At 44.7% G+C, this 18,743-nt stretch overlaps 1 protein-coding gene across 3 annotated transcripts in view; it reads right to left on the bottom strand.

The window, feature by feature from the left end:
- The window catches only part of VPS8 (VPS8 subunit of CORVET complex), a 300,917-nt gene continuing 282,174 nt past the window's right edge, over positions 1 to 18,743 (bottom strand). For all 3 annotated transcript variants that reach the window (XM_065876043.1, XM_065876044.1, XM_065876045.1), the window contains 2 exons: positions 3,432 to 3,512; positions 1 to 150 (listed from right to left, as the gene is read on the bottom strand). In XM_065876043.1, coding sequence (XP_065732115.1) covers positions 1 to 150; positions 3,432 to 3,512 — 231 coding nt within the window. The remainder of the gene's footprint in view (positions 151 to 3,431; positions 3,513 to 18,743) is intronic.

The following is an 18,743-nucleotide window of genomic DNA, read 5'->3' as shown; positions in this document are numbered from 1 at the left end:
TCAGTCCTCAGTCACAGGCGGGGGTACGAGCTGTAGCTGGAAGTTCTCCTTCTGGAAGATGCTGGTGAAGGCAGGGCCACTCTGGGAGCCGCTAAACGGCCTGCAGCTCTCGCTGCCACGCTTCTGGGAGAGTTCCGTAAGCAGAGCCAGCTGCAAAGGAGGGGACACACGTCACCCGAGGCTGGAGGGTAAGACCCGGGTGTGGACCCCAGAGCTGCATCTCGCTAACAGGCAATGGTGACTTGGCACAAGTTCACGTCATCTGCTAGGGCCTAAATTTCCTCCTGTGATGATGAGGAGGCTGGACTGGGTAAGTCCTGTGGGCACAACAAACTGTGACACTTTCTGACAAGGGGAAGCTGTCGATCCTGAACCTCCTTCACTCTGAGTAGTCCCTCTCCAGCGGGTGTGTGACCCTGTTGCCTCCGTTCTCTCCCTGTGGACACACAGCCTGAGCCGCGGTTCTCCACTGTCTGCTCAGCTCACGCCACACACTCCCTGTTGGTGGGTTCTCCTTGGGATGAATGACGATCACTGGCTCCGACCCCTCTCCTTCGTGGAACCAGGGCAGCTCCAAGTGGACGCCCAGCTGCCACTTCAAACTCAGGGGCTCCAGGCAAACTCACAGATGCCACCTTCTCCTCTAAGTGCCCTCCCTGCTCCTGTCCACCAGCGACACCAGCGCTACCCTCACTCTGTTACAGGCTCAGTTCTGGGAGACCTACTGAGGAGGGGAGAATGTTAACCCAGCCCACTGGGAAACCAGGCTTGGGCCCTCAGTGGGGCCATTCCTTTGACCTCAGAAAGGCTTTCGACAGAAGTACAGAGCCTGACAGCCTAGCCCTTGAGATGCCCTTGATGGTCAGAGAAGAGCTGAATGCCACACCCAAACTCCTACATCTGGAGAGAGGGCAGCTGTGAGGACCGAGCCATCACACACAGCAGGGCGAGCCTCTCGGTGTCAGCCTGCAGGCCCGGAGTCTGCGGAACTTCTAAAAGCCCCAGGTAAGTTCCCTGAGTGAGTGCCTTTTAGGCACCAGGCACCAGGACACTAGGTCCTTTACATGAATTATGTCTAATCCTCCACAACCACCCTCTGAGTAAACATCCCAGAGCCCTGAGAAGTTAAGTTACTTGCCCTGGGTCACCCAGCGATGAGTGACAGCGTGGGACTCGAACTCTGGTCCCTGTGACAGTTTCTGCTCAGCCGAGCTGCCTACGGTTCTGCCTTCTCTGGAGATAACTTGTCTGTCACCTGCTCTCTCCTCACCTCCCCTGCCAGGTAGTCTGTCTTCCAGCTGTTCTCCAACCTCTAGCAAGGGTTCTCTCCTCACCCAGGCAATAGTGGCAGAAGACTCACACGTGTCTGTCACTTCTGTTGAAAACTCAATACCAGTGACTGTGGTAACTGGGGAGACATCTGAAGGCCCCTTGGTTCAAAGTGCCAATTTATCTAAAATAATCCAGCGCCTGCTCCTGGTTCCAACACACAGCTATGGTTCAATGCATAATTCGTAACACAGGCTCGAAAGCTCCGACTGCAAACTCCTTAGCTGGCCCAGGACACACAGGAGGTGGCTCCCTGCAGGGACTTCCACTGCTGCCTGAGCAGGTTACAGAGTGGTGTCCCTCGCTCTGCACAAGCCCCACCTGTGCCACTTTCTGTCTTCTGTAACCCTCTCAGCTTCCCTCGCTCTGCACAAGCCCCACCTGTGCCACTTTCTGTCTTCTGTAACCCTCTCAGCTTCCCATCAGCATGTGGAGTTCTCTGCAAGGACTGTTATGTACGATGCTATAACACGACAGGTGACAGATGCTACGTAAACCCAAAGTTCTTTCACATTGACACTGAAGTACACAAAAAATATTTTCTGTTTTCCAAGGAAAAAGATATTTTTGTGTTCTACTTCTGTAACTTAGTGTTCTAGAAATTGATGAGTCCTGAATAGTGGCTCAACAGTTTAAAGCAGCAGAACTTCCTTAGAATAGAAGGCCCAGAAACCCAACTCCTGGGGCAGAGCCTGGCTGGAAGTGATGCCAGTTCAGGAAACCTCCTGGAATAAAAGACCCTGCCCAAGACCAGCTCTCAAAGAGGGAACACCATTTTTCCTCTGGGCTGCCAGCAATCTAGCAGGTGTGTGGGGAGTGGGCAGAGGGAGCCCAGGCATAAAAAACAGCACACAGACAGTCTGTGAAAGCCCAAGAAAAGCTTACGGAACAAATCTGGCCTGGCTAGAATTTAGGTGTGACTTGGGGCGTGGAGGAGGTGGTAGAGTTTGGACTCCACTTCAGGTGATGGAGGGCCAGGAAAGTGCTGTAAGCAAGGGGGTAACAGGACTTTTGGGTTTGGAGATGGTGCCCAAGCAGCAGCCTGGAGAAGAGACAGAAGACCTGCAGTGACCTCTGTGAGCTGGAAGGAAAGGGGAGAAAGAGACAGGAGAGCTTCCTACTGAGTGGGTGGGGTGGGAGGGATGAACCCAGGGTGCCAGCAGGTGACTGCTTTGGGTGACCTGATGACAGAGGATGACAGCCAGAGACAGGCACGGGCAAGGAGGAGCGGGTTGGAAAAGTTAATAAGTGCACTTCTGAAGTGCCTGTGGGGCCCCCAGACTGATGTTGTGGCATGACTGCTGTAGCCCTCTAAATCTGTACTCTTCTACAGCAACAGGATTCCAGCAGTTTTAGCCCATGGCCTTTTGGAATCAAGACCAATGTCCCCAGTCTCCACTGCAGTTAGGTGTGGTCACATGTCTAAGTTCCAGACAAAGGAGGTAAGTGGAAGCGGTGTATACAGTTTCTAGGAACTATCCTTAAATAGAGGGCTTATGGTCTTCCTCCTTTTTCTCCACCTTGCTAGCAGGAATGCAGATGTGATGGTTTGAGCTGGGGCAACCATGCTGCATCATGCAACTATAAGCCATATGTTAGAGACAGCAGAGCCACAAAGTAGAAGAAATCTGGAGAGAGGTTTGTGGAAGATGCCCTGGGATGCCCATATTTACAATTCTATTTTGGTTAAGCCACTACAACTTAGCATTTATCTTTCATGGCCAAAGCAAATTCAACCAGTGCAGATGTCCAGCAGAGTCTGGGGCTTAGGGCAGATTTGGCAGTCATCAGTATAAACAGAGGCTCCCAGGTGAGGGATTAGGCTTATGCCTGCTCTCTCTGGAGGCAGTACAAACACAGATGCCCTTCTGTGTCCTCACAGCCCAGGGCAGGTAAGGGACAGATATCTTTCCACCTCCTCTGCATGCTTTGCCAAGTTCTGAGTACTCCCTGGGGTCAGGGCTCCACATAGCCATAACAGGGATGCCAGGGCACCTTACAGACTAAGGATGAGGCTGGAGTGAGGACCTGAGAACACTGTGTTACCAAAACACTAATTATAAATAGGGAAATAAAAATGTAAACCACCACACCAACATTACCCTAGAACTTCCTCGGTAGAGATGGCAAAGCTGATCAAATGCTTGGATCTGCTGTGGATCCAGAACAGGTTCTGAGGTTGCCTGAGAAATCAAAAACAATAAGGTTAATAATAACACCCATGGGCAGCCTCTGTATTTGGTCAGCGGTGAAACAGGATGCAGTGCTTCCTTCACTCCTCTGAAGAAAATCCATGCTACCAGCAACTGATAAGATATTTTACTGAACATGAATTAGAAATGGCCGTGTGCCTCCACACGCCCTTGGTGCCAGCTCCAGGCCGACAACCTCCCTATGGCCCTTCCCATGTGGTCTCCAGATTTTCCATACTTAAAAACGAAGAGATATGGGAACATATGTATATGTATAACTGATTCACTTTGTTATAAAGCAGAAACTAACACACCATTGTAAAGCAATTATACTCCAATAAAGACCTAAGGAAAAAAAAAAACAAGAGCTTCCCTTGGGGCTTCTTGGTCCCTCTTGGCCTTTACTCTGCAGAATAATTTAGGTGCACCCAGCCTGGCAACCGCAGCACTGAATACAGCCAGCAAAGATGCCCTTCTTTGTGCTGCCAGTGGAGATACGTCATACATGAAAAAGCATGTCATTTCCCTGCCTCGTTATAAAGCTGGTAGCCACCTAAGGGGCTGAGATTTTAATCTGCTTTTGGGAGAGGGGAAGTCTAACTTGCTTTTCCAGCAGTCTCGTTTTATTCCACTGGTTACTGCGCCCAACACTGTGGTCCTACTCTTGGTGGATCAGATCCAACTCACAGCTAGAGGAAGAAATGGGATCCTGGCAGAGGCTGCCATAAGCTTTGGAGTCAGAGATGAACTGGAATACCAGTTCTGATACTAACCTGCTATGTGACCTTAGGCAAGTTCCTGCTCTGACTTGTGAGACAGGATAATGCTTCCTTATGAGGTTACTGAACATTAAATTAGATGAGGTCCATATTTAAAGTGTCTTTTACCTGCCTGCCCCCACCCCATAAAGGCTCAGTATATGCTGGTTTTTGTTTTTTGTTTCTTTTTTAACATCTTTATTGGAGTATAATTGCTTTACAATGGTGTGTTAGTTTCTGCTTTATAACAAAGTGAATCAGTTATACATATACATATGTTCCCATATCTCTTCCCTCTTGCATCTCCCTCCCTCCCACTCTCCCTATCCACCCCTCTAGGTGGTCACAAAGCACCGAGATGATCTCCCTGTGCTATGTGGTTGCTTCCCACTAGCTATCTATTTTATGTTTGGTAGGGTATATATGTCCATGCCACTCTCTCACTGTGTCACAGCTTACCCTTCCCCCACCCCCATATCCTCAAGTCCATTCTCTAGTAGGTCTGTGCCTTTATTCACGTCTTGCCCCTAGGTTCTTCATGACCATTTACTTTTTCCTTAGATTCCATATATACCGTGTTAGCATACGGTATTTGTTTTTCTCTTTCTGACTTACTTTACTCTGTATGACAGACTCTAGGTCCAGCCACCTCACTACAAATAACTCAATTTCATTTCTTTTTATGGCTGAGTAATATTCCATTGTATATATGTGCCACACCTTCTTTATCCATTCATCTGTCGATGGACACTTAGGTTGCTTCCATGTCCTAGCTATTTACATAGAGCTGCAATGAACATTTTGGTACATGACTCTCTTTGAATTATGGTTTGCTCAGGGTATATGCCCAGTAGTGGGATTGCTGGGTCATATGGTAGTTCTATTTTTAGTTTTTTAAGGAACCTCCATACTGTTCTCCATAGTAGCTGTATCAATTTACATTCCCACCAGCAGTGCAAGAGGGTTCCCTTTTCTCCACACCCTCTCCAGCATTTACTGTTTGTAGATTTTTTGATGATGGCCATTCTGGTGTAAGATGATATCTCATTGTAGTTTTGATTTGCATTTCTCTAATGATTAATGATGTTGAGCATCCTTTCATGTGTTTGTTGGCAATCTGTATATCTTCTTTGGAGAAATGTCTGTTTAGGTCTCCTGCCCATTTTTGGACTGGGTTGTTTGTTTTTTTGATATTGAGCTGCATGAGCTGCTTGTAAATTTTGGAGATTCATCCTTTGTCAGTTGCTTCATTTGAAAATATTTTCTCCCATTCTGAGGGTTGCTTTTTTGTCTTGTTTATGGTTTCCTTTGCTATGCAAAAGCTTTGAAGTTTCATTAGGTCCCATTTGTTTATTTTTGTTTTTATTTCCATTTCTCTAGGAGGTGGGTCAAAAAGGATCTTACTGTGATTTATGTCATAGAGTGTTCTGCCTATGTTTTCCTCTAAGAGTTTCATAGTGTCTGGCCTTACATTTAGGTCTTTAATCCATTTTGAGTTTATTTTTGTGTGTGGTGTTAGGGAGTGTTCTAATTTCATTATTTTACATGTACCTGTCCAGTTTTCCCAGCAGCACTTATTGAAGAGGCTGTGTTTTCTCCACTGTATATTCTTGCCTCATTCATCAAAAATAAGGTGACCATATGTGTGTGGGTTTATCTCTGGGCTTTCTATCCTGTTCCATTGATCTATCTTTCTGTTTTTGTGCCAGTACCATACTGTCTTGATTACTGTAGCTTCATAGTATAGTCTGAAGTCAGGGAGCCTGACTGCTCCAGCTCTGTTTTTCTTTCTCAAGATTGCTTTGGCTATTCTGGGTCTTTTGTGTTTCCATACAAATTGTGAATTTTTTTGTTCTAGTTCTGTGAAAAATTATGCTGTTTTCTCTTACCACAATTTAGAGCCCCCTCAGTTAAACGATGGTGTGTTTCAGTGATGAAGGTGTTGACATTTGCGTCCATCCTGAGGGCTGAGTGAGGGCTCTGGGACTAAAGGGAGCTTCAAAAGGTGGTCTGGAGACTCGTTCTGTTTATAAGAAAGTCCTGGCAGGAACGGCCACCAAAACAGTGATATAAACAAATGCCTGCATCCAGGATGTGGAAGAAGTTCAGGAACAGGGGAGGCACAGAGCAAGTAACATCACTCAGAACAGTTACCATGTACTGAGCATTTCCTACGTGTCAAGCCCTGTGTGCTACGTGATTTTCGTGGATGACCTCATTAAACCCTCACAACCACTCTAGGAGGGAGGTTCTGCCATGTTCATTCTCCCCCACCCCCCAAAGATTTGAACTTTAAACAGCATTACAACTTTAAGAAGTTATGTGAACTTGTGTTCCAGGAATGACTTTGCTTCTTTTCTTCAAAATTTTCACCACCCTTAGGGGAAAAAACCTACTAAGTAGTAAGAGAGAATGGAAATAAGCACTACCCCTGAATGAATCATGCTAATGACTGTGAAATGACTTCACAGCTTCTTCTCTGTGAAAGGATCTGCTTCAAGACCAAGAGAGCAGCTGTCAATAAGGAGGCTCACAGCTCCCGGGCTTCTGTAATCCCACGATGATGCCCCAGAGACCAGCCCAGGACACAGCTGCCTCAGTTCTTCCTGATGCTCTCAGTGATGTGGGAATGGCTGAGGATGGCCTGATGGGAATCCCAAGCAGGGCAGCCAGAAAGAGAAAAGGATGGACCATAGGGGTCCTGCTTTTCATTCTAGACTCACACCTCTGGGTCCGCCAGACACATGGAGGGATCATCCTCTAATCTGAGAATGCTTAAACTTGCCTTGACACTTTAAGAAACACTTCTTCTCAATATAATTTGGTACAAAAACTATCCTATTCTTAGAACGTGTGTGGAGTATCACACTTCCAATAGATACTAAGTAAGACGCACAGGGGAGTTCCAAGCTAAAGACGAGGAGAAGGTTTGAGAAATACTGCAAACCAAGCTCAAACAAACAAGCAAAAAGAGAAAATATATAAATACCTTCGAGAGACTTAACACTGGTCCTCCCCCGATTTTCCAAATCCCTTCAGTACTACTGGCATGAACGGGGGAGCAAGACAGGCTAAGGACAAGGATGACACCTGCCTTTCACTGGCAATTCAAAACCTCAGCTGTGGGGCCTGCCAGTGCCACAGTCCATGTGACAAGGGACCAAGCTGCCCTGATCTTACCTTTGTTTATTCCCTGGTTACTCCGTGTTGCAGTTTAACAAGGAGGGTCCAAGTGGAATGGCGTCAGGAGTGGACTAGGTAAGGCAGCAGGGGCTGGGGGTGGGGCTGTTAAGGCAGGTTAATTAACAAGGAGGTTGTAAAGGCGAAGGTGGAAGATGACAAAGCAGCAAGAGCAAGAAAAGGTCTCTCCTTACAGAAACACTTCTATAAAACAGCCCTTTGCCTCGAAGGGATAATGTAAGGAAAAAAAACCTCATGAAATGTACTTGTTATGAAAATGCAGATGTACAGGCTACTTGTGATGATCCAATGAAGAAATTCCCATCAGACCCTGTGCTGAGAAAAACTGTGTTGGACACAGTTACTAGTTGTGTAGACTTGCTACTAATTGTGTTTTCTTTTTTGTTTCTGTCACTAGGGAGCTCAAAACTTTAAGTGGTCAGCTACATAAGTCTAGCAGCTGCACAAGACTTGGTGGCAAACATTTATGTGTGCTATTATAATCTGGTTTTATATTAGTTTCCATAGGCATACAGTTTTTTTTTAAATCTAGATCTCCTCATTTTTTCATCCAATTGGTTGTATTTTGGAAGCCAACTCAAATCATTTTGGGAAAGCAAAGGTCAAGTCAGATCAGAAGTAGAAAATGCATATGACAAACCCACAACTAACATCATTCTCAACAGTGAAAAGCTGAAAGCATTCCCTCTAAGATCAGGAACAAGACAAGGATGTCCACCCTCACCACTTTTATTCAACATAGTTTTGGAAGTCCTAGCCATGGCAATCAGAGAAGAAGAAGAAATAAAAGGAATCCAAATTGGAAAAGAAGAAATAAATCTGTCACTGTTTCCAGATGACATGATACTATATGTAGAAACTCCTAAAGACGCTACCAGAAAACTACTAGAGCTCATCAGTAAAGTCACAGGATACAAAATTAATACACAGAAATCTCTTGCATACCTACACACTAACAACGAAAGATCAGAAAGAGAAATTAAGGAAACACTCCCATTTACCATCACATCAAAAAGAATAAAATTCCTAGGAATAAACCTACCTAAGGAGGCAAAAGACCTGTACTCTGAAACTATAAGACACTGATGAAAGAAATCAAAGATGACACAAACAGATGGAAAGATGCCCCATGTTCTTGGATTGGAAGAATCAATATTGTGAAAATGACTACACCACCCAAGGCAATCTAAAGATTCAATGCAATCCTGATCAAATTACTAATGGCATTTTTCACAGAACTAGAACAAAAAATTTTTTAATTTGTACAGAAACACAAAAGACCCCAGACTGCCTAAGCAAACATGAAAAAGAAAAATGGAGCTGGAGGAATCAGGCTCCCTGACTTCAGACTATACTACAAAGCAACAGCAATCAAGACAGTATGGTACTGGCACAAAAACAGAAATACAGATCAATGGAACAGGATAGAAAGCCCAGAAGTAAACCCATGTACCTATGGTCAATTAATCTATGGCAAAGGAGGCAAGAATATATAATGGGCAAAAGACAGTCTCTTCAATAAGTGGTGCTGGGAAAACTGGACAGCCACATGTAAAAGAATGAAATTAGAACATTCTCTAACACCATATACAAAAATAAACTCAAAATGGAATAAAGACAAATGTAAGGCTGGATACTATAAAACTCTTAGAGGAAAACATAGGGAGAACATAATTTGACATAAATCACAGCAAGATCTTTTTTGATCCACCTCCTAGAATAATGAAAATAAAAACAAAAATAAACAAATGGGACCTAATGAAACTTCAAAGCTTTTGCACAGCAAAGGAAACCATAAACAAAATGAAAAGAAAACCCACAGAATTGGAGAAAATATTTGCAAACAAAGTGACTGACTGACAAGGGATTAATCTCCCAAATATACAAACAGCTCATGCAACTCTATATCAAAAAACAAACAACCCGGTAAAAAAATGGGCAGATCTAAATAGACATTTCTCCAAAGAAGACATACAGATGGCCAAAAAGCACATGAAAAGATGCTCAACATCACTAATTATTAGAGAAATGCAAATCAAAACTACAGTGAGGTGTCACCTCACACTGGTCAGAAGGGCCATCATCAAGAAGTCTGCAAACAATAAATTCTAGAGAGGGTGTGGAGAAAAGGGAACCATCTTGCACTGTTGGTGGGAATGTAAACTGATACAGCCACTATGGAGAACAGTATGGAGGTTCCTTAAAAAACTAAAAATAGAGCTACCATATGATCCAGCAATCCTACTCCTGGGAATAATATCCAGAGAAACCCATAATTCGAAAAGACACATGCACCCCAATGTTCACTGCAACACTATTTACAATAGCCAAGACATGGAAGCAACGTAAATGTCCATTGACAGAGGAATGGATAAAGATGATGTGGTACATATGTACAATGGAATATTACTCAGCCATAAAACAGAATGAAATAATGACATTTGCAGCAACATGGATGGACTCAGTAACCTCTAAGTGAAGAGAAAGACAAATATACAGAGAAAGACAAATATATGCTATCACTCATATGTAGAACCTAATTTTCAAAAGTGATACAAATGAACTTATTTACAAAACAGACAGAGATTTTGAAAACAAACTTATGGTTACCAATGGGGAAATGTTGGGGGGAGGGATAGATTGGGAGTTTTGGATTAACATATACATACTACTATAATATAAAATAGACAACCAACAAGGACCTACTGTACAGCACAGGGAACTCTACTCAATCTTCTGTAATACCCTATATGGAAAAGAATCTGAAAAAGAATGAATATACATATATGTATAACTGAATCACTTTGCTGTACACTTGAAACTAACACAACATTGTAAATCAACCATACTCTAACAAAATTAAAAAAAAAAAAGTAGAAAATGCTACTGTTAAAAATAGAATCACGCTTTCATCCCCAGGAAGCATTACACAGATGAGTCTATTCCAGGCACAGAATAAATGGCTCTAGCCCCTGGAAGTTTGCTCACTGAGGCAGAAAGTGCAGGAGTCTCAAATGATAGTCCAACCCATGTTTTCTGATCCAGCGCTGTTCCAAGCGATTTCTTTCACGTGCATAAGAACTGCAGAAAGATCTTGTTAAAATGCAGATTCTGGTTACAAGGTCTGGGGTGGAGTCTGAGATTCAGTGTTTCTCACATGCTCCCGGGTGATACTTGGAGTACCACAGCGCTAATCTGTACCTAGAACAGCTCAGCACAGCTGGACTTCCTGTCCTCACTGCGTCCTAATGGGAGCAGGACACTCTCAGCTTATGGGCATTTGCCTTCTTCTGATTCGACTGTACCAAATCAATCAACCAACATTTCTCTTTTTCTAAGTGTCCCGATTAGGTATGCTGTATTCAACTTTCAATGAGTTCCAATACATCTTAGAAGCCCTTGGATATAATAAGAAAATTTAATAAGATGAGAATGTTTCTGCCATATGGTTTATTTTGAATCCTACTGAATTGCAAGCCCTACACCTACTCTACTACATAAGTGAACGGGATTGTGCAAATTGAGGAAAGGAAGCCTAGGAGACTTGCCCAACACAAATCAAAAATTCACAATCCAGTAAGGGTCATAACCAGGACCTCTACCTTATAAACCCTAGTCCCCCTCTCCTGGGAGAAAAGCCACAATCCAGTAAGGGTGATAACCAGGACCCCTACCTTATAAACCCTAGTCCCCCTCTCCTGGGAGAAAAGCCACAGTCCAGTAAGGGTCATAACCAGGACCCCTACCTTATAAACCCTAGTCCCCCTCTCCTGGGAGAAAAGCCACAGTCCAGTAAGGGTCATAACCAGGACCTCTACCTTATAAACCCTAGTCCCCCTCTCCTGGGAGAAAAGCCACAGTCCAGTAAGGGTCATAACCAGGACCTCTACCTTATAAACCCTAGTCCCCCTCTCCTGGGAGAAAAGCCACAGTCCAGTAAGGGTCATAACCAGGACCTCTACCTTATAAACCCTAGTCCCCCTCTCCTGGGAGAAAAGCCACAGTCCAGTAAGGGTCATAACCAGGACCTCTACCTTATAAACCCTAGTCCCCCTCTCCTGGGAGAAAAGCCACAGTCCAGTAAGGGTCATAACCAGGACCTCTACCTTATAAACCCTAGTCCCCCTCTCCTGGGAGAAAAGCCACAGTCCAGTAAGGGTCATAACCAGGACCTCTACCTTATAAACCCTAGTCCCCCTCTCCTGGGAGAAAAGCCACAGTCCAGTAAGGGTCATAACCAGGACCTCTACCTTATAAACCCTAGTCCCCCTCTCCTGGGAGAAAAGCCACAGTCCAGTAAGGGTCATAACCAGGACCTCTACCTTATAAACCCTAGTCCCCCTCTCCTGGGAGAAAAGCCACAGTCCAGTAAGGGTCATAACCAGGACCTCTACCTTATAAACCCTAGTCCCCCTCTCCTGGGAGAAAAGCTGGAGTAACAAACAGGTAAGTGTGCACGCAAACACATACACACACGCAGACCCATGATTTCAAACACGACATGTCCAGATAAGTGTGCAGGGTTGCACTGAGTTCTGGCCTTGTCACCATCATATTCCCCCTCTTGGCCCTTAAACTCCTTGGAGGTACCAAGGGAAGGGGTTTTCCAACAACGACTTCCTTCCGAAATTGAAAAACGTGGTTGTTCCATGGGTGTGAAATAACTGAAGGTGACAGGACCTTTCTTACAACACAAGCCATCATCCTGGACAACCAGATACTGAACAAAGGAGCCACTGCTGGGGCTGCCCTGGGACCCTCTGGAAGCAAAGGTGCTGCAGGACAGAGATGCCCTCCCTGTTCTTGGCCAGGCGGTGCTGTCTCTGTGGAAAACTATCTGAATACAATTCATCTGAGGTGAAACAGCAGAGCTCTTTGTAGACGTGCCTAGGACCCAGTAGAGGCTTACCTGTCTTAAAATCCTTCCTGGAACAAGACGGAATATTAAAAAAAGGAAGCATTCAGGGAATGACTAATACATCACTAAGGTGAGGATTTCTGTACTCTTCTCCTTGGGTTGAGGGTTCCAGCAGTGAGGCGGAGTGAGAATGAGGGAAGGGACAGGGCCCTGGGCAGGCGGCTTGTCCAGAGAAGGCCAGTTTAGTGGTTTTATGCCCTGCCCTATGCAGGGTCCGGCCCACTCACCTCCAGGCCTCACAAATGGGGACCCAGTTCTGTTGTTCAACAGATATTTCTGGGACCTCTGCTATATCAGTGCCTGGGATATAAAGATGAGTAAATGAAGAGGAGCTTAAATGTCTCACAGATTTTGGGACATTAAAAACCCCACAAAAAGATCACCTTCTCCAGAGCTGATAAGCAAAGCTTGAGAGGTTACTGAGGTATAATAACCATATACAGCATATTTGCCAGGGCAGCCTTGTTTGAAACACGCTCTCACATTATCTACATATACCATCAAAAGGTCTCTGAAATCACAACATTTTTGGGTCCAGATTACACTCTTGCACACTTGAGAGTAAACACTTAGGAAGGCTCAGCTCCAGCCCTCTCCCCGAGCGCCCCCATCCCGTCCTGTCCGTAGATTAGCTGTAGCTGCCACATGGCCCGTCCACAACTGCATTGTTGTGCTATAGTGTAATTATGTTTACCTGTCTCCCCGTTAGCCTGTGAACTCCTTAAATATCAGAACTTTATCTTATCCATCCTTTATTCCCAGTGCTCTACAGCCAGCAAATAAATGTTCAACAAACATTTGCTGAACATCCCACATCCTGTTTTCCTCTGCACTGTCCATTTGCTGAACATCCCACATCCTGTTTTACTCTGCACTGTCCATTTTAGGAACAGGAGCAGGCAGTAGTTTGCTCTCGGCCCAGTGTGAAATCACTGGCATTTGTCTTCCTGTTTCTAAGAACTTGGACTTTGTAAAAAGATTCTTTGTGATTTCTAGCAGGTTTATCCTGTGTCTCAGTGAAATATCTATTTTATCCTATTTAATTCGCTTTTGGGGAAAGTATTATTTTTCAAATGTCAGAAGATACCAACCCTTGTAAGAAGGAATGGAAATTTACCAAACCAGTGGGTAAAAGCCTCTTTCTGTTGTTGCTCTGGCACATCCTGTGCAGGGCCCTCTGTCCCACATGACCAAAGCCTGCTTCCCAAGTGCCCGTGATAACTGCGGCAGCAGGTAGACAAAAGCCTGGGCTCTAGAGCCTGCCTGCCTGAGCCCACACCCTGCGTCACCAAACACTGGCACTAAAATCACTGGCAAGTTACCTATTCTCTCTGAGCTAGGGGTGTGTGTGTCTGAGAAGATCAGGAAGGTAATGCACGTGGAGCATGCAGTAAACACCCAAGACTCAGTAAGTCCTCAATAAGTGTTACCAGTCTACGCACGATACTGGTCGTGTGTACCTAGTCCTAACATGGCCACTGAAAATGGAAAGAAAGGAGACATCAGAGCACAGTGCAGACAAGACTGGCCTGGCAATAAGAGGGATCGGTGGATGTTGCAGGAGAGAGAGAAGGGACAGTGGAGGGAAAGCTTCGAGAAAGGAGTGCCCCAAGGACAGGGCGCCGTCTCTCGCTCACGGCACCCAGCACTGTGCCTGGCACAGAACAGCTGTGAAATAATTATCTGCTGATAATTATCTGCTGAAAGGATGGGAAGGGTGAGCAGATTTTCTGCTTCTTACAGTCACTGGGGTGTTTCTAAACCGCCTGCAATGCAGGAAGGGGAACACAGGGCATGGCTTGCACAGACCTTGGCTCCACCTGGATTCTGTGATGACTAGTGAGTGGCCCTGGCCAAGTTTTCTAGCTTCTCTCAGCTTCTTTAGCTGTAAAACACTACCCTGCAGAATTGTGAGGATCAGAGATGACGTATGGTCCTGACACCTATTTGATGGTCAGTAATCGGCCACGACTATTGAGCCTGTGTTATCTCTGCTCCCTGCGGAAGCACTTGGAAGGAAGAGCACTGGGCTGAGATGCAGGAAACCTGAGCACTCATCCGGTCATAGCTCCCTGTGTAAGCTGAGCGGGTTGCATTGCTCCGCTGGGTCTGTGCTCCAATTTATTGAAGGGCAGTGCCACCATAGGCCACACTCTACCAGCCGGGGAAGATGTGGGCGCCATGAGACAATAGGCATTTAGGGCACGAAAGATTCAAGTAAGCTAGTGGTGTTTACTGAAGCTAATCTTGGATTTTATTGCATCATCAGAAGCAAACTAGGGCAACCAACTACAGACACTGTCACAAAGACCCATGATAGCCCTGAAGAGAAACAGTAGATTCAGTCTAAGATGCTGTACAGAGAAACTGATTTGCCAAATCAGTGTCATGCACAAAAGTGGGAGCAACAAAATTTGAACACAGTCTCAGTTTGGCGAATCCTTAAACACAAGGCACCCTACCTAGACCATCTAACCCACTAGCACAGAACTGATCAGGAGTGATTTTCCAATCGTAAGAGAAAGAAAAACATACTTGATACTATCTGCTAGAGCAAATATCTTTCTCCCCATGTAATGAAGTCCAGTGATAAGAGCTGAAAATTAAACTGCAGCTGAACGTTAGAGGAAGAAGCAATGACAACCCTGGAAATGACCTTGTAACACTCAGCATTAAAGTAAATCCGGGGGAAAATGAGGCTCTGATGATCTGGGAGAGCCACAGGGAGAGGGATGCTGGGCTGACATAGTGACTCAGAAAGCTCAGTGACTCCCAGATGTGGTAGAAGTGAGAGCTGTAATTACATTCGATGCAAGGAAGAAAACAAACCAGGGCTTTCAGGATCCACGGGCCTTGTAACCGGCACATCAAGCTTGATACAGGAAACAACTATGATCCCTGCCACCCTGAAGGCTGGGTTCCTAGGAAATATGGATAATAACACTAGGGATTCTGAATACAGAGCCTTCCGAGTCACACACACAGACAGGGACAGTCACAGAAGACTAAGCTCTGCTTGTTCGTGTCTTATTCTCCACAACAAACAAGGTCCTGGAATCAAAATCCCAACATTTCCCTTCCTGATTGTCTTCCCACGCGAGCACATGACAGGTGAACCTAGTCTAATTCTGCAACACGATATTTGTCTGCACGCACTCCAGGAGCCTTCTACTGGCAGCTCTGTAACTGGCTGGCGGGGATGGGGGCACAGAATGAACGGATTGAGAACGGTATTGCCCACCTGCTCCCACCTGCCTTGGCCTCACTGCCAAATCCTTCTCTATTTCTAATAGAGTCAGACTTTTGCCACCACCTAAGCTGTTTCAAACTAGAGGTCCTTAATATTTAACACTCTTGCTAAAATGAAACTCTGACTTCAGAGGTAAGAGTGAAGCCATACTTCCTTCCCCACCTGCAAACAGAAAACACCTTTCCTAAAATTCCCACCCACGGCACAGTTTGCTTTCACACAGAACCTGGCCCCTCACACACCCTCCTTTCCCAATGCCTCAAAACACTCAATTAGCTCAAAGCTAATAATGAATCAGGTGAAGAAATAATAAAATAAGCAGGTACATTGCTAAGCTGACTGGAGAGAGGAGGGAAACACCTGGCAGAACACCTCTTAAGGAGATTTCACTTAGAACCAGCTATAAGGGAAGAGAGTATTTGAGGTTGGAGATGGAAATGTGAGAAAGGCTGACTGAAAATATCCATAAAAAACCAAGACCTTCAAAACCACAATTAAAAAGAAAGAGCACAGTGACTTTTCACAGCAGAGGAAGAAAATGCTGGTTTAAGTCTTCCAAGGTGTGAAAAGGAGTAACAACCACCACTGCAGCTGACAGTTATTGAGCAAGTGATTACTGTGTGCCAGCGTGTTCCAAGCCCTGAACGTGTATTACCTCACCTCATCTAACCATCACAAACACCCCATGAAGTTGGTTCTTTCGTTATCCTCATTTTACCTTTGAAGGAACTAAGGTCCTGGGTGCAGGATGTGCCCAAGGTCACTCTGGCTGGTGGCAGAGCCTAGATGTGAACTTGGGCACTCCAGTCCCAGAGGTTTCTTCTACTTGCCATGCTCTTGGTATCGGTCTGGAAAAAGCCTGACGGAAAGTCACTTTCAAGGGACTCAGAAGGCTGTGTCAGGAGCACACTAGGTACAAACAGCTCATGCAGCTCAATATCAAAAAACAACCCAATCAAAAAGTGGGTGGAAGATCTAAATAGACATTTCTCCAAAGAAGACATACAGATGGCCAAAAAGCACATGAAAAGATGCTCAACATCACTATTTATTAGAGAAATGCAAATCAAATGTGTACTGCCTCACACTAGTCAGAATGGCCATCATCAAAATATCTACAAACAATAAATGCTGGAGAGGGTGTGGACAAAAGGGAACCCTCCTGCACTGTTGGTGGGAATGTAAATTGATACAGCCACTATGGAGAACAGTATAGAGGTTCCTTAAAAAACTAAAAATAGAACTACCATATGACCCAGCAATCCCACTCCTGAGCACATACCTGGAGCAAACCATAATTCGAAAAGATACATGCACCCCAATGTTCATTGCAGCACTATTTATAATAGCCAGGACATGGAAGCAACTGAAATGTCCATCAACAGAGGAATGGATAAAGAAGATGTGGTACATATATACAATAGAACCATAGCAAAGAACAAAATAATGCCATTTGCAGCAACATGGATGGACCTAGAGATTATTATACTGAGTGAAGCTAAGTCAGACACAGAAAGACAAATATCACACAATATCACTTATATGTGGAATCTAAAAAAAAGGGTACAAATGAACTTATTTACAAAACAGAAGTAGAGTCACAAATGTAATAGAAAACAAACTTATGGTTACCAAGGGATAAGGGGGAGGGAGGGATATATTGGGAGACTGGGGATTGACATATACATGCTACTATATATAAAATAGATAACTAATAAGAACCTGCTGTTTAGCACAGGGAACTCTACTCAATACTCTGTAATGGCCTATATGGGAAAAAAATCTAAAAAAGAGTGGATATATGTATATGTATAACTGATTCACTTTGCTGTACACCTGAAATTACACAACATTGTAAATCAACTTTACTCCAATAAGAATTTAAAAAAGGGGGGAAGCACACTAGGACTAGCTGGGGTCAATATCTGAGCCATGCTCTTGAAACACTGATGGCCTCTCACCTCCTTCAGGCGATCCTTCACGATTCTTTTTAGTTAAAGAAACTCATCCTACCAGGCCTATGAGGTCTCAACAAAAAGCCCAGGAGACACAGACAGCAGATCTGATGAATATCCTCTACAGCTATCAGTGTTAGGCCTAAAAGTGCATCTTGGAAGGCTGGGCTGCAGAAGCCCCGTGAAAGCCAACGGTGCTAAGGACCAAGCTAAGCTCTTGCAGTGAGACTTCACACGTGGTGAAAAGGCAGTTTTGTGCACACACCAGGACATGAATGCTTTCTGCCACCACAGAAAAAACTCTGAACTTGGCTGACACTAATTAGTTGTGTTGATACCCTTGACGTCAGTTATCTCATCTACAAAACAGAAGATACCTGCATAGCCTACCTCACAAGGCTCTTGTGAGGGGACTGGAGGGGAGGGAAGAAGGGGAGAAGGAAATGGAGAAAACGTTTCCTGGCATCTATTTAAGTCTCTGGCCTTATTCTACTACTTTCGTGTTTGATGTGTATATGAACCCAACAGGTAGATTTGATTGTCTCTAATTTACATGGGAGGAAACTGAGGTTCAGACATGTTAAAATACAATTTGTAAGAGACAGGGCAGCTCCTGATAATAGGTCTAACCCTAAGCCCACTACCCACATTAGCAACATAAGGTGCTACGAGTGTGTGAGGTACTAGGTACTCCCGAGGACGACCTGAGCTGCCCAGTGTGCTGGGGGCTGACAGGGCATCTGCCCAAGTACCTGTCAGGATCCTTGGGGCCATCCATGAGGTCAGTGCCACTAATTCTGTGTCACTATACAAGGGACACAGTATTTTTTTTTTTTTGGTTGTCCACCCATTTTGCTCCCTCACAAAAAGAAATGCCCCCCAATTGGTTTAAAGTCTCTGACACCTGTATACCCTGTCTATGCTTGGCTACTCCTTGCCTAACCTGCTTTGAAAGGCAACAACCTGGGGAAAATCCATGGTGGCAAAAACTGACTATCTCATTATGCCTAAAAGAAAGGATTAAAAAAAAACCAACGGATTAGGCAACTGGAGAATGCAGTTTGAACTTTTAAATAACTAATGTAGTTCCTTGGTTAAATTCATGAAAACTTGCCTATTATCTTAACAGGGATTATTATT

The sequence above is a fragment of the Phocoena phocoena genome, chromosome 4 (genome assembly GCF_963924675.1).
Source record: "Phocoena phocoena chromosome 4, mPhoPho1.1, whole genome shotgun sequence".
Taxonomy (NCBI): domain Eukaryota; kingdom Metazoa; phylum Chordata; class Mammalia; order Artiodactyla; family Phocoenidae; genus Phocoena; species Phocoena phocoena.
Note: the sequence above shows the minus strand (reverse complement) of the source record. Positions and strands in the feature narration are given on the sequence as shown.